The sequence below is a fragment of the Salvelinus sp. IW2-2015 genome, linkage group LG18 (genome assembly GCF_002910315.2).
Source record: "Salvelinus sp. IW2-2015 linkage group LG18, ASM291031v2, whole genome shotgun sequence".
Classification (NCBI taxonomy): domain Eukaryota; kingdom Metazoa; phylum Chordata; class Actinopteri; order Salmoniformes; family Salmonidae; genus Salvelinus; species Salvelinus sp. IW2-2015.
The window spans coordinates 20,702,835-20,719,533 of NC_036858.1; the positions used below are offsets into that span (position 1 = coordinate 20,702,835).

The window sequence follows — 16,699 nt, forward strand, 5'->3', positions numbered from 1 at the left end:
AAACAAAACTCTCTGGTCTGATGAAACCAAGATAGAACTCATTGGCCTAAATGCCAAATGTCATGTCTGGAGGAAACCTAGCACCGTCCCTACGGTGAAGCATGGTGGTGGCAGCATCATGCTGTGGGGATGTTTTCAGTGCAGGGACTGAGAGACTAAACAGGATCGAGGGAAGAATGAACGGAGCAAAGTACAGAGAGATCCTTGATGAAAACCTGCTCCAGAGAGCTCAGGACCTCAGACTGGACGTCCTTGAGTGGCCCAGCCAGAGCCTGGACTTGAACCCGATCGAGCATCTCTGGAGAGACCTGAAAATAGCTGTGCAGCAATGCTCCCATCGAACCTGACAGAGCTTATGATCTGCAGAGAAGAATGGGAGAAACTCTCCAAATACAGGTGTGCCAAGCTTGTTGTGTCATACCCAAGAAGACTCGAGGGTGTAATCGTCGCCAAAAGTGCTTCAACAAAGGACTGAGTAAAGGGTCTGAATACTTATGTAGATGTGACATTTCAGTTTTTAATTTTAATACATTTGCAAGCATTTCTAAACCCTGTTTTTGCTTTGTCATTGTGGGGCATTGTGTATAGATTGATGAGGAAAAAAACATATTATTAATCCATTTTAGAATAAGGCTACAATGTTACAAAATGTGAGAAAAGTCAAGTATTCCGAATGCACTGTAGAAAGAACAATGTTGAGGTCAGAAACCTTTTGTGTCTGTTGTTTGTCTGGTCATGGGGAAACAGACTTTAGCAATGTTGCTCAGGGGTTTACTGCAGTCCGACTGGATGGTGGGGATTTTGGCTGGGTTGAAGGAAACTTGTGCCGTCAATGTTACTAAGGCCTGGACCTGGAAGAAAGAAAACATAAAGTATCAGTTCGATGCTAAAGTATACGTACATCCACAAAGAAGGTGGAGTTATTGCCTCTAAAGCCTAATTTCCATTGACACCTTAATTAGGGTGTCAATTCGAGCTGGCTCGATTTTCAAATTTGAGCTGGTTCAGGGAGTCCCGGCTAACACAGCCCAGATTCACAACTGGTGCTGGCTGGATTAGGTTCAGGCTGGTGACGCCATACAATGCAACCACCAGCTAGCTGATCACTCACTCAATGCTGATACATTTGGCTTTGGATTTGTTGCTGCTAGCTAGCTGAGCTACTGCAATAGTCAGACATGACACTCCACTTAGTATGATATTTACGTTCTTATGGTATTTGTTAATTTGTGATTCCCATCATCCATTTCATTTTGGATTTTACAAATTACAATTCATGTGATATGTTACGTACAAAGTGTTACAAGTTTGCCAAACGTTCAATATGTCCGAATTTGCAAAATGTATGAAATGTTACCAATTCCAATTTTTGTTGATAATGTTAAATAGGTGGCTAACATTAGCTGGGTTCGGGGTGAAGGTTAGGAGTTAGGTTAAAGGGTTAAGGTTAGGGTAGCTAAAAGGGTAGGGTAGTAAAAGGGTTAAGGTTAGGGTTAGCTAACATGCTAAGTAGTTGCCAAAGTTGCTACCTTTGGGTTGCTACACATTTGCGTAATAAGCCCACCCTCCTGCATTTTTGCCTTAAGCAACATTCTGTCTCATGCAACGATTCCAAATGTAAGATATCATACTAATTGAGTGTCCTGGATTTACAGTTCAACTATCGACACCAGGCTGCTGAACAATAATCTTTTGTTAGAACAGTGTTGTTTTTGGTTAGCAGCTAGCTAATGTTAGCTTGAAATGACCCTGCAAAAAAAAATTGTCATTAGGACTTTGTGTCGTGGTCCTGTGGAGGTTTTGACTAGTTCCCAGCTTGTTCCGGGGACGTCCCCTTTGATGATTTGAGGACGTTGTGTCATGGTCTTGTGTAGGTTTTTGTCTAGTTCCCGGTTTATTCGGTTATTATTCGGTTTATAGACAAGGACAGTCACACAAATTTAGAATGCAACAAAAAAATAATACAAACAATACAACAACAAAAATATTGTGTGTTAGAGTGTTTGTGTGTGTGTGTCCTCACAGTCCTTGTCGTTCCATTTTTCTAAAGGTAATTTTGCTGTTTGCTTGAGTAATTGGAGATGGAAGAGAATTCCATGCGATCATGGCTCTGTATAATACTGTTTATTGACGTGAATTCGTTTTGGGCTTGTTGACTGTGAAGAGACCCTTGGTGGCATGTCTRGTGGGGTATGTATGGGCAGGGCTCAACATTCAGGGATGCCTGCTGTCCTGGCCACATCTGCCAAGCTTACAAGGCCAGTTAATCAATTTTTCATATGGTCTGCTTGGGCCAGTACATTTAAACACTKCAAAACAGACAATAATAATTTATATTTGTATTTAATCCTTCATCATCTTCCCAACGTCTGATGCTTCAAACTTGTTATCAACCAGCATTCGGTTTCCAGGTGGAGTCAAGAATGTCAAAACCTTCCCTCTCCATCTAGAGTGAGCACCACCTCAGTACATCCTGGATACTCGATCCAGATCCGTCTCAGGAAAAAAATATATACGTATATATATTGTAAAAATGCAATTTTGTGTTCAATAGAATTGCTTAAAAACCAGATTAATTCCCAAAGCTGTGTKATTTATTCATCAGCGGAATATCAACTGTCCGGTGGCAAGAGCACGCAACTCCTCATACAGCTGATTGCTGCATGGAAAGAAATGTGTTCCAGTAAGTCCAGTCACTGTGCAACATTCCTAAATGCAATRGCGGAAAAGACAACAGTTTTGATYGCAAMTATTGAAAAGAGCAGGATCCCAGATTTCCAGTACTGTTTGATTTATTTCTCAACTCAACCCAATTGGCAGGGTTTTACAATCTGGCATGACAATAAAATGTGTCTGGCATGACAATAAAAAAAGTAACTGCAGGAAGTGCGTCACGGCCATTCGAGTGCACAAACGGTAYGCCTATATTCACTGTAAAAAATCACATACTTTTTTTAGGCTCTAGTGCCATTGGGAGTTTTTTTTAGAGTGTGATCTAGGTAATGACTAGCCCATTGAGGTAAACAATGCAGATGAGCAACCCCATGKTTCAGCCATGCATCAGGCTATAGGTGATAATGCTTATTGCTAAAATAGCACACCTYCCTGCAWAATGGACCATGTACAGGACCTAAATATATTACTTTTCCTGAATTTTTTATTGGGCTCATTTCTGGAAGGGAATATTACATTTGAAACAGTTTTTTTTAATCAATAAATCATGGATTTTAGCTAGCCAGGTCATATTGATACATTGAAGGCCATCTAGATACATCTTATTTAAATATATATATATATTAACTAGCTGGCTAGTAGCCTATGCCATGGTAAGCAAGGTAAGAATTTAGCTAGCAAGCTTGCCTATTCATTGAGTTAACAAATGACAATGGTAACCGTTTAACTAACTAAAAAGCTAAACACTTGGCAAGCTGGTACTAGCACTAGCACTATGGGGTAATGGAAAGTAAATTAAAATCGTTCAGCAACATTTTGTTAACTAGTTATCTAGTTATGATCATGTAGCTATCAGCAAGAACATTCTACAAATTCTAGTTAGCTAGCAACATTAGTCCATTAGTGTTAGCTAAATTGGCAAATTCATAAGCAACAACATGACATCAATTCATAAATTCTAGAGGCAATGGATAAACAATTCGAGCTGTGCCCATCAAGGCCAGCCCAACTTGGCTTGAATTTAATTGCCAATGGAAACAAGGCTTGAAATATTATTTGGAGATACCTGAGTAAGAGAACAGCCCCATTTGATCCCACGGCCAAGTCTGGGAGAGAGTCCGAACTCATGTCCAGGGAAGTCTGACTGATGYACAGTCCAAAATACTTTAATCCAGGCTGTACATCTGAGGCTGAAATTCTCTATCAAGAGATGGAAAGGAAGAGGAAAAGACACAGTAGATATAATCAGATTTTCTATTACACCTTCAATTATCTCTGCCGTGTTTCTCTAGTGGATTTACACTTTAGTTTAAAGAATGGAGACAATGTCTGTCTGTCTCTCTTTATGCTCATATCCACCACCCTCATTCAATGTCTATCTTTCTCCCACATACCTGAGATTTGATTTTGCTGATTCCACTTCTCGTCCCATGGAATATGTAGACACTTCCTTGACCATCGTTCTCTAGAGGTGCTCCGACAGCTAAATCATTAAATCCATCCATATTCAGGTCAGGCAGTGGGGCAAGAGAAGTTCCAAACCTGCCCATCTGTCCTGCATCCCCCACCAGTGTCATCTCAGCAACTAATTGACAGGCCACCCCAGACTGGGAGAAAAACAGGTCATCAGTAAAAGTGATCAGGCTGAAACATGTTTTTATCAATTGTTTTGTCAGATTTGGTCAATTATGAGGTGAATCAAAAAAGATCTACCAATTACCCTGTCACTGATGGTACAGACATATACCCTGCCCTCTCTGTCTCTGTCTGTGAACATCGGAGCTGATATGAGGACTAGGTCGCTATATGAGTCTTTATTCACATCCATCGCACAGACCTCTGCCCCAAAATAAGCGCCAATCTGAAAGAATGAGAGAACCACAATTATGATTATTTCCCCGCCAGATAACAAATAACCTTTCTGACAGATCACACTAACACTTAATTTTTTTATTCTCTCAATTAATTAAATCATGCACTGACATACATGCCCACATTATTGGTGCATTTCCACTGTCAGGCTTTGTAGCAGTGTTTGGTCAAAAAGTCAAAACATCCCGGGCCATGAACCTACCCAGACTTGGGGCCAGACTGGGGAATAGTGGAAGATACATTAATAACATCTCGTGSATAGGGGGCACTATTTTCACGTCCGGATGAAAAGCATGCCCAAAGTAAACTGCTTGCTACTCAGGCCCAGAAGCTAGGATATGCATAGTATTAGTAGATTTGGATAGAAAACAAACTGAAGTTTCTAAAACTGTTTGAATAATGTCTGTGAGTATAACAGAACTGATTTGGCAGGCGAAACCCCGAGCACAATCCATCCAGGGAATTTTTTTTTGAGGTCAATCTGTTTTCCATTAGGTTTCTATGGGAAGCCCTTTTTAATAGGAATCTGGTTGCAGTTCCTATGGCTTCCACTAGATGTCAACAGTCTGTAGAATTTGGTTGATGTTTTTCTTTTGAGAAATGAAGTGTCACTCCAGATGGATTCTACTGTTTGGTGCGCGTGACCTGGAACGCGCTTCATGTTGTTCTTATCCGGTATTGAACACAGTATTTCCCGTCTTAAATTTCATCGATTATTTATGTTTTAGGGTACCTAAAGTTGGATTAGGAAAGTTGTTTGAAATGTTTGGACCAAGTTTACAGGTAACTTATTAGGTACTTTGTAGGCATGTTGGGCGAGTTGAAACCGGTGTAWTTCTGAATCAAACGTGKCAAATAAATGGAKATTTTMGGGACATAAAGAAGGACATTATCGAACAAAAGGACCATTTGTGATGTTTCTGGGACATTTTGGAGTGATAACAGAAGAAGATCTTCATAGGTAAGGCATATATTATATTGCTATTTCTGACTTTTGTCGCACACCTGCCTGGTTGAAATCTGATTATCATGTGTTTGTATGCGGGGTGCTGTCCTCAGATAATCGCATGGTTTGCTTTCGCCGTAAAGCCTTTTTGAAATATGACACCTTCGTTGGATTAACAAGAAGTTAAGCCTTATTTTGATGTATTATACATGTGATTTCATGAAAGTTAAATATTTATAGTAATTTAATTTGAATTTGGTGCTCTGCAATTTCACTGGATGTTGGCCAAGTGGGACGCTACCGTCCCAKYTATCCATAAGAAGTTTTAACAAAACAATGGTCAACAATTTTACTGAGTTACAGTTCATATKATTAAATTYAAATAWATTCATTAGGCCCTAATCTATGGATTTCACATGACTGGGACCCAGGCCCAACCACTAGAGAACCAGGCCCAGCCAATCAGAATTAGTTTTTTCCCACAAGAGGGCTTTTTTACAGACATACTCCTCAGCACRCCCACCCTCCCCCTCAGACAATCCCGCAGGTGAAGAAGCCGGATGTGGTCCTGGTCTGCGGTTGTGAGGCCGGTTGGACGTACTGCCAAATTATCTAAAATTACATTGGAGGCAGCTTATGGTAGAGAAATTAACATTCTATTCCTTGCCAACAGCTCTGGTGGACATTCCTGCAGTCAACATGCCAATTTCACGCTCCCTCAAAACTTGAGACATCTYTGGCATTGTGTTGTGTGACAAAAGGCCACTCATTTTAGAGTGGCCTTTTATTGTTCCCAGAACAAGGTTCACCTGTGTAATGTTCATGCTGTTTAATCAGCTTCCTGATATGCCACAACTGTCAGAGAAATATATTTTTTTAAGAGAGAAATCTGAGAGAAATAAGCTTTTTGTGGGTATGGAACATTTCTGGGATKTTTTATTTCAGCTCATGAAACATGTGACCAACACTTTGCATGTTGAGTTTATATTTTTGTTCAGTATAATAATAATACTTTGGGGCTGCTTATATTTGTCCGGTTACACACAAGTGTGGAATGCAAATGTATTTGTTAAGACCCTCCATGGTTAACACCTCACAAAGCAACTGTTTGATTATGRAAAGTTTGTTGACACATCTCGTTTCAAGTTTTAAAGTGAAATGTCTTTCTTGCAAACTCAAAACCCAACAATGCAATAATAAATAACAATGATTTACTAGAAAAAAACACGAGAAATAAGAATTGGAAATATGAAATACAGAATAAAGTAAGTAAGTAAGCATACTATATACACAAAATATTTAAGAAGTCAGATCCAATACCATATTTACATGTGCAGGGATACTGGAATGATGAAGGTAAATATGTATAGGGGTAAGGGGACRAGGCAACAGGATACAAGATAAACAGAGTAGCAGCAGCTTGTATGTGAGGAGTCTGTATAAATATATGTGCATATTATGTGTGCGTGAGCAAATGATGGAGTGAGTGTTTGTGTGTGTGTTGGAGTGACAGTGTGTGGGGCCCTGTGAGTGTGCATAGAGTGCAAAGATTGAAATAAAAGGTCGATAAAGGTATAAGGTTAACTCAGATAGTCAGTGTAACTATTTTCTTAGCTATTTATCAGTCGTATTGTTTGGGGATAGAAGCTGTTGAAGAACCTGTTGGTGTCAGACTTGATGCACCGGTACCTCTTGCCGTGCWGCAGCAGATTAAATAAACTTTTTCAACCTCCTATGGGGGAAGAGGCARTGTAGTCAGTGTGTGCGTGTTTGGACCATTTTKAGTCTTTAATGATTTGGACACCYATGAACTTGAAGCMTTCTAACTGCTCCACTGCCACCCTGTCGATGTGGATGGGGGAGTGCTCGTGGCYGAGGTGAGGTTGCCTACCCTCACCACCAGGGGTCGGCCCGTTKGGGAGTCCAGAATCCAGTTGCAGAGGGAGGTGTTCAGAKCCAGAGCCTAAGCTTGGTGACGAGCATGGAGGGGCCAATGGTGTTGAACGCTGAGCTGTAGTCAATAAACAGGATTCTCACATAGGTATTCCTCTTCTCTAGTTGGCGTGAGGGTAGTGTGGGAGAGCAATTGAGTTTGCGTCGTTTATGGATCTATTGGGCGGTACGCAAAATGGAGTAGGTCTAGGTGGCTGGGATGGTGGAGTTAATGTGTGCCATAATCAGCCTCTCAAAACACTTCATGATTACAGAAATGAGTGCTATAGGGCGGTAGTCATGTGGCATTAAGTCTTAGAGTTCTTTGGAACAGGAATGATTGTGGTCGTCTAAAACATGTGGAGATTACACACTGGGACAAGGAGAGGTTGAAAATGACCGTGAATATGCTGCCAGCTGTTCTGCGCATGCTCTGAGAACGCGCCCTGGAATATCGTCGGGCTCCCAGCCTTGCAAGTGTTGACCTGATTAAAGACCCTTCTCACAATCGGCCTCAAAGCGAGGCTCACCAAATCCTCTGGGTTGGTGACAGCCCTCACAGCCGGCTTGATGTTGTTATCAAGTAGTGCATAAAATGCATTGAGTTCGTCTGGTAGAGAGGCATCGTTGGCAGATCACGGTTGAATCTTCTTTGTAATCCGCAATGGACTGTGGCCCTGCCGGAGTCTCACAGTCCTGTAGCATAACTAGACTCTGGTGACCATTTCTCAATGGAGTGAATCGCAGTACTTCCTGTTTCAGCTTCAGTTTGTAAACAGGAAGCAGGAGTATGGAGTCATGATCATTTGTTGAATGGCGGACGAGGAGGCGTTATATGCTTGCTTGTGGTAGAATAGCAGTGGTCTGGGACTTAATCGCCTCTAGTGGCGTTGGAGACATGTTGATGGATGTTGGGCATCACGTATTTAGTGACGGCAAAATAAAATCTCTGACAACCAGAAAGTCAGCCTCTGGGTGTAGGTTTTCCTGCTTGTTTATAGCCATGTACAGTTCGCTAAGCGCCAGCTTGTTAATTTATTGTCCTGAGGTGGATGCATACAGCAGTCGTGATAACACCTGAAAACTCCCTCAGGAGGTAGAAGGGTCGGCATTTGACCGCCAGGTATTCCAAGATGGGTGAACAGTGGTCAACACTTCCACCACGCTGGAATTATCACACCAGTTGGCAAACCGCTCTCCACCTCGATCTCCTCGACTCCACTTTCCTGTCGCCCGGTGAATGGAGAATCCATCGAGTTGGATAGCCATGGGGGTATCTGTCCGATAGCCATGTTCTGAAAGCAAAGAATATTGCAGTCCGAGAGTCCAATTGTAGAAAATCCATCCATTTTATCATCAAGTGACTGTAAATTTGCCAGTAGGATGGAGGAAAGAGGTGTCCGGTTTCCCTTCACCTTAATCTCACCAGGATCCCCCCCTCTCTTGCCTCTGTATGTCGATGTTTCCTCTTGGGTAGCCCAAAAATTGGGTTGGAATTACAGAGAGAGCCCAGGGCAGATGAGTCGAAGTTGAAGCCAGAATTGGGGTAAGTAACTGCCGATCTGTCACGTTCGTCATCGTAATGATTAGACCAAGGCGCAGCGTGCTACTAACCTGTCACACGACGGTCTAATGCAGCTTACGTTCCATATTAGTGGGTGAACAATCCAACGCTTGGTGAATTCTGCTTCGCAATGATAGGAAAAGCCGACATCGAAGGATCAACACAGAACAAACGAAAAGTGAAGCTACTGGTGTGCATACAGCAACTATCTCTAGACAAGATCCCACAAAGCACAATGAGGAAATGGTTACCTGAATTTGATCCCCAATCAGAGACAACGATAAAACAGCTGCCTCTGATTGGGAACCACATCAGCCACCATAGAAATACAATTACTAGATGACCCACCCTAGATACTATCACGCCCAACCAACATAGAAAAATAAACAGCTCTCTATGGTCAGGGCGTGACACGATCTGATGTTCAAGAGTTCTTGTCGGTTGTAAGAAATAACAGCAAAAATAAACGTCTAAATAATCACAAAATAGGAAAGTTGGTCGGAGCATGAAACAGCGGCATCCAGTACAGCGCCATCTTAGTGTCAGGCCTGGATGGAAACACAAATAGCACTAGCACTTCCACCCCAAAAATGTCTGGTAACACCAGTGCTATAGTGAAAAAGCACCATATATAGTATGAAACAAGTCAAATAATAAGTTGCAGCACTCTGTGTGCAATAATAGTCATTCAAAAATCATGTTAAACACTATCTCATCTCTGACCCCACACATACAATTTTCTGTAAGGTCCCTCAGTCGAGCATTGCATTTCAAACACAGATTCAACACAAAGACCAGGGAGATTTTCTAATGCCTCGCAAAAGAGGGCACCTTAATTGGGTAGATGGGTAAAAAATAAAAAAGCAGACATTGAATATCCCTTTGAGCATGGTGAAGTTATTAATTACACTTTGGATGGTGTATTAATACATCAAGTCACTACAAAGACACAGGTGTCCTTCCTAACTCAGTTGCCGGAGAGGAAGGAAAATGCTCAGGAATTTCACCATCAGGCTTATGGTGAATTTAAAACAGTTACTGAATTGAATGGCTGTGATAGGAGAAAACTAAGGCTGGATCAACAACATTGTAGTTACTACACAATACTAATCTAATTGAAAGAGTGAAAAGACGGAAGCCTGTACAGAATAAAAATATTCTAAAAAAATGCATCATGTTTGCAATAAGGCACTAAAGTAATACTGCAAAACAATATGGCAAAGCAATTATCTTTTTGTCCTGAATACAAAATGTTATGTTTGGGGCAAATCCAAAACAACACTTTAATGAGTATCACTGTCCATATTTTCAAGCATAGTGGTGGCTGCATCATGTTATGGATATGCTTGTAGTCATTAAGGACTGGGGAGTTTTTCAGGATAAAAAATAAATGGAATTGGGTTAAACACAAACTCCTAGAGAAAAACCTGCTTCAGTCTGCTATCCACCAGACACTGGGAGATGAATTCACCTTTCAGCAGGACAATAACCTAAAACACAAGGCCAAATATACACTAGAGTGTCTTACCAAGAAGACAGTGAATCTTACTGAGTGGCCGAGTTACAATTTTGACTTAATTCTACTTTAAACTCAATGGCAAGACCCGAAAATGGTTGTCTATCAATGATCAACAACCAAAACCAGAGCTTGAAGAATTTTGAAAAGAATATTGAGCAAATGTTGAACAATCCAGGTGTCGAAAGCTCTTAGAGAGACTTACCRAGAAGTACTGACAGCTGTAATCGCAGCCAAAGCTGCTTCTACAAAGTATTGACTCAGGGGTGTGAACTGTAAATTTGAATATTTGTATTTWATTTTCAATTAATTTGCTCAAATTTCTCAATTTGTTTTTACTTTGMGATTATGGGGTATCGTGTGTAGATTGGTGAGAAGAGAAATCTATTTAATCCATTTTGAATTCAGTCTGAAACTCTTTCAAAATGTGGAATAAGTCAAGGGGTATGATTAATTTCTGAAGGCACTGTAGTAGCCTATAGCCTAATTTTGCATTTCAAACAGGCCTACCTCTTAGGCTATTACTTAAATAGCAAGAAATAGGCTGAAACACAATGCCRTATTGATGTTAGTAGCCTAAAATGAAGACGGTTGAAATCCTTAAATGCCTACTCAAATGTGCCTACTTTCAGCACCATGAGTTCATTTCCGATTGATTGTGCCACGCCTGCTGTTTCAGGTTTCAGCACCACAATGTAGATATTGCGTTACTCGAATCTGTCTTATTGTGAGGTCAATAACTCTGATAAATGCATAATGGGCAAGAAACATCATGRTTAAAAAAAATCTATTATWGTAGTAGCAAGCTATCAAAGTTGACCACCGGTCATTCTCCTCATCTTCTCGCTCTCCTTCTCAAAATGAACAGAACATAGGCTATATAGGCTAGTCTYCCCGCAAGATATTGCATTTTTTGGGACTAGGCCAAATAAAAATATATTTTCGGAAGAAGCATTTGACTCGCCTCCTGAACTGCAACTGTAGGCCTCAGTTCTCACAGCAGAGAATTGACCAGGCAGCACACAAAAAAAGGTTTTGATCAGCAAGAGCAGAGCAGAGAATTGCAGTGTGTAATGGAGCCTAGTTTTACTTATTTTTCTTAGAAATATAACTTTGCTGTGTGCTTCTCCGAGCATACACTTCATAGCCMATAGGCTATGGATCATTTGATTGAGACCACATTAAATGGCCAATAGGCGCACTAGATATTGCGTCAGAGATGAGGAGTGGCATCGTCACACATTGATATCTAGCAACTAATTCTAAAACACTGAGAAAATTGACATTTCATTAATTACATATTACATGACCATCCCCTGGACTAGATTTCAAAATTACTAAACCTTCCCCTTGACTGAAATTGAACCAGCATGACCCTCCCCCATTTTTCTCCAAGTACCAATTCTGTACATTTTGATCCATCACTAAGCATAGAGGAAATGGGTCTACAACAGACCCATGTTTGTAAAGTCTGTTTAATAATACATTCCTTTAGATATTTCGTCTCAACTCCCTGCCCAACCGTCTTGGCCACCAGCACAGTAAGTTGAAATGAAATTGAATTGAACTTTTGGCTTCCCGCGGACTGTTTATGTGCAACCCAATACAATAGMGATCAACACTAGAGTATGTAAATACACCTGCGTTGCTAAAAGCAGCTATAATTGTTGTAATGATTAAGCRGAGTTCGGAAAAACTGAAAGTATGCATCTTAGAAATATTTGTCACATTCAAACTTTATACGGTACATTTCAAAAGTATTCAGACCCATTGACTTTTTCCACATTATGTTATGTTACAGCCTTATTCTAAAATGGATTCAACTGTTTTTTCCCCCTCATCTATCTACACACAATACCTCATAATGACAAAGAAAAACTGTTTTTCAGAAATACTTGCAAAATGATGAACATTTAAAAATATAAGTATTCAGACCCTTTACTCAGTACTTTGTTGAAGCAACTTTAGCAGCGATTACAGCCTTGAGTCTTCTTGGGTATGACGCTACAAGCTTGGCACACCTGTATTTGGGCAGTTTRGCCCATTCTTCTCTGCAAATCCTCTCWAGCTCTGTTAGGTTGGATGGGGAGCATTGCTACACAGCTATTTTCAGTTCTCTCCAGAGATTTTCGATTGGTTCAAGACCYGGTTCTGGCTGGGCCACTCAAGAACATTCAGAGACTTCCTGTAGCCACTCCTGCGTTGTCTTGCCTGTATGCTTAGGGTCATTGTCRTGTTAGAAGGTGAACCTTCCCCCCAGTCTGATGTCCTGAGCACTCTGGASCAGGTTTTCATCAAGGATCTCTCTATAATTTGTTTCYTTCATCTTTCCCTCGATCCCAATCCCTGAGCTGAAAAACAWCTACACAGCATGATGCTGCCACCACCATACTTCACCGTAGGGATGGTGCCAGYTTTCCTCCAGACGTGACGCTTGACATTCAGGCCAAAGAGTTCAATCTTGGTTTCATCACACCAGAGAATCTTGTTTCACATGGTTTGAGAGTKTTTTAGGTMCCTTTTGGCAAACTCCAAGTGGRCTGTCATGTGCCTTWTACTGAGGAGTGGCCAGTCTACCATAAAGGCCTGATTGGTGAAGTGCTGCAGACATTTGGGTTCTTTGTCACCTCCCTGACCAAGGTCCTGCTCCCCCGATTGCTCAGTTTGGCTGGGTGGCCAGCTCTAGGAAGAGTRTTGYTGGCTCCAAACTTCTCCCATTTAAGAATGATGGATGCCACTGMGTTCTTGGGGACCTTCAATGCTGCAGAKATTTTTTGGRATCTTTCCCCAGATCTGTGCCTTGACACAATCCTGTCTRGGAGCTCTACGGACAATTCCTTAGACCCKGTGGCTTGGTTTTGATCTGACATGCACTGCCAACTGTGGGACCTTATATAGACAGGTGTGTGCCTTTCCAAATCATGTCCAATCAATTTCATTTACCACAGGTGGCCTCCAGTCAAGTTTTAGAAACATCTCAATGATGATCAATGGAAACAAGATGCACCTGAGCTCAATTTCGAGCCTCATAGCAAAAGCTCTGAATAGTTACACATTTCTAAAAACCTGTTTTTGCTTTGTCATTATGAGGTATTGTGTGTAGATTGATGAGTAAAACATTTATTTTATCCATTTTAGAATAAGGCTGTAAGGTAACAAAATGTGGAAAAACGGAATGGGTCTGAATACTTTCCGAAAGCACTGTATGTCCGAACTGTATGTTTCCCCAAAGAAACATGGTCGCTATGGTAGAACCTTTATTTTGATTGACAATTTTGCGCATTCATCAAAATCCCATCAGGTAGCCTGATTTCAGATGTGTCATGTAAACATGACTGCATATTCAGTGCCTGTCGTGTTCCTATTGGTCAGTCACCAGGATTGGCTCGTAACACCAGCCACACTAAAGGCAAAAGAAATATGACACTGCCAGAACTTTCGGAGCCTATGACCGCACGTAGAGGTAATTAATAAGCAGACCTATACGCTGTCTCACTGAACTGTCTCCTGATATGGTTTAAGCATTYTTGTGGACTTCAAACATATCTTTGTAATTTTTCTATAAAACGGTGTGATTTTGAGAGTGAAAACCTGATAAAACTATAGGAAAACATAGCAATTTTACACAGGGCACCTTTCCTTCACTGGGCGGGCCATTTGGGCAATTCTTTTGCCAAATAGGGGAACACCCACTTCCCTAGGCATCACTACACAACTGCCCATGGGAAAATGTCTCAACCATTTACCGTGGCTTGTGGCAATTAGCAAGGTTGCTCATTATTTACCATATTCCTAGATCCAATCGTCTGTTCTATTAGGTCATTTTCACAACTAGTTTCTTGAAGTTCGAATCAGAGTCCAATTGTTGTTGTTTTTTTCATATGGGCGGGTTAGCTTTCACWTGATCAAATCTCAAACAAACTAAAATGTTGTTCAACATTCATTAGCTCATTGGACAAAAATTCTCAGGTTGAATCCATCACCTATAATAATCATGGAGCATCACTGTGTTTCATAATTTTCTTTTTCAATTTGCTACTGGTTCAGGATWTACCTGTAGGTCTGCTGCTACCCACATACCTTTTTGGAGAATGCAAGTTATGATATTCAACATTATTTTCAGTCAACAATGTTTCAGTTGTGTACACACCTGTCCAGAAAATTCTATCGGCTTGTCTGTGTCTTTGGACGGAAGAACCACCACTCGTCCAGTGTGTTTAAATCTTGGAGCACCTAAAATGGTAAACRGGCGACTCTGTGTCCTAGCAACTGCCATGGAGTACCCTGAGGTGGGAAATTCACAGGGTCAGAGCCAATAATAACAGTGTACGTRTGGGTGTTTTTTTCAGTAGATTTTCTCACCCATATAGCTATCTGGTTCCATGTTCAGACTCTGTTGTGGTGTAGGGTTTAAAGTGCTCCTAGTGTATTCCTGGTAAGCCCCCCTCCATTGGAAGGCTCCAACAGATCCCATCTGGAATCCTCCCTGGCAAGGATGGGCAAATGTACTTATTGAAGACTATACATTTTATTTGACTTATATTACATGCAATTATATTTTAATTAGTGACCAGAAAACAGGATTAGTGCTTGGCATGAAAGCCAAGCCAGCCAATGAGAAAGCATGCAGGACTTGAGCCATTTATGGACAAGGGAGTTTTTCCTACCCCTGGTATGTATGCTGCACTGAATCCCTCCTGGGCCATTTCCATCTGTATAGATTCCCCAGTAGTCTGAGATCCTGCAATACAGAAAAACTAGTCAACAAACATGGCAGTCTGAGATATCACATTCACGTTAGTYGTTTAACAGTGTGAGATGGTCTGATTCCTATCAACATTCACATGAGTTAGTATTATACAGTATGTCCTGTAGGTTACATATTATGTTATTGTTAACAATCAACTAAGGTAGWGGTAGACTCATACAAGCTTTAGCAGGACAGATATTCAAGATAGGTAAACACCTCATTGTCACACCCTGGCCTTAGTTATCTTTGTTTTCATTATTATTTTAGTTAGGTCAGGGTGTGACATGGGGAATGTATGTGTTTTGGTTTGTCTAGGGGTTTGTACGTTTAATGGGTCAGTGACTTGTCTAGGTGTTTGTATGTCTATGGCTGCCTAGATTGGTTCTCAATTAGAGGCAGCTGTGGTTTATTGTCTCTGATTGAGAGCCATATTTAAGGCAGCCATAGGCATTTGGGTTTTGTGGGTAATTGTCTATGTCTATGTTGCATGTTTGCACTTAGTCGTTTATAGCTTCACGTTCGTCTATTTGTTGTTTTGTTTCGTCTGTTCTTCTTCTAAATAAAGAGAAGATGTATTTTTCACACGCTGCGCCTTGGTCCTCTCTCTCACCGCAAGACGATCGTGACACTCATTCACACTTCATTAAAAGTTAGATTGCAATGGTGTGGTGGACTGATGAGGACTATAGTGGCTTGACAGACAAATCAAGAAAAGTAACCATACCTTCAATAGGAAAAATGCTGTTCTGTAATGTATCCTTGATTTGGCCAAGTGCTTGGAAGCTGCCCACTTGAAACATGTGGTTGCTTGGTGGAGAGGAGGCAATTGTTTGTAACTCCTTTCTTGCTGAGGACGAAGAAAAGGCTCCGCCCACCTGAGAAAATCCAGAAATAGACACAGATACTTAGTCGCTGTTCATTCAAAATCATAATTTCTGAGTAGTGGCATTATACAGTTGAAGTCCGAAGTTTACATATACCTTAGCCAAATACATTTAAACTCAGTTTCACAATCCTACATTATCGATAATAAAAATTCCCTGTCTTATGTCAGTTAGGATCACCACTTTATTTTAAGAATGTGAATGTCAGAATAATATAGAGAGAAGGATTTATTCAGCTTTTATTTCTTTCATCACGTTCCCAGTGGGTCAGAAAGTTTACATACACTCAATTAGTATTTTGGTAGCATTGCCTTTAAATTGTTAACTTGGGTCAAACTTTTCTGGTAGCCTTCACAAGCTCCACAAATAGTGGGTGAAGTTTGAACCCTTCCTGACAGAGCTGATGTAACTGAGTCAGGTTTGTAGGCCTCCTTGCTCGCGCACGCTTTTAAGTTCTACCCACAAATTTTCTATGATTGAGGTCAGGGCTTTGTGATGGCCACTTCAATACTTCTGACTTTGTTGTCCTTAAGCCATTTTGCTTAACTTTGGATGTATTCTG

The 16,699-nt window shown here is 40.9% G+C and overlaps 1 protein-coding gene across 1 annotated transcript in view; it reads right to left on the reverse strand.

Moving 5' to 3' along the window:
- Positions 1 to 16,699, reverse strand: part of LOC111977683 (integrin alpha-X) — an 86,840-nt gene that overhangs the window by 59,176 nt on the left and 10,965 nt on the right. Inside the window, 9 exon segments of the mRNA XM_070448383.1 lie at positions 710 to 845; positions 2,434 to 2,440; positions 3,740 to 3,873; positions 4,068 to 4,280; positions 4,394 to 4,534; positions 14,654 to 14,787; positions 14,866 to 14,989; positions 15,171 to 15,244; positions 15,978 to 16,128. Coding sequence (XP_070304484.1) covers positions 710 to 845; positions 2,434 to 2,440; positions 3,740 to 3,873; positions 4,068 to 4,280; positions 4,394 to 4,534; positions 14,654 to 14,787; positions 14,866 to 14,989; positions 15,171 to 15,244; positions 15,978 to 16,128 — 1,114 coding nt within the window.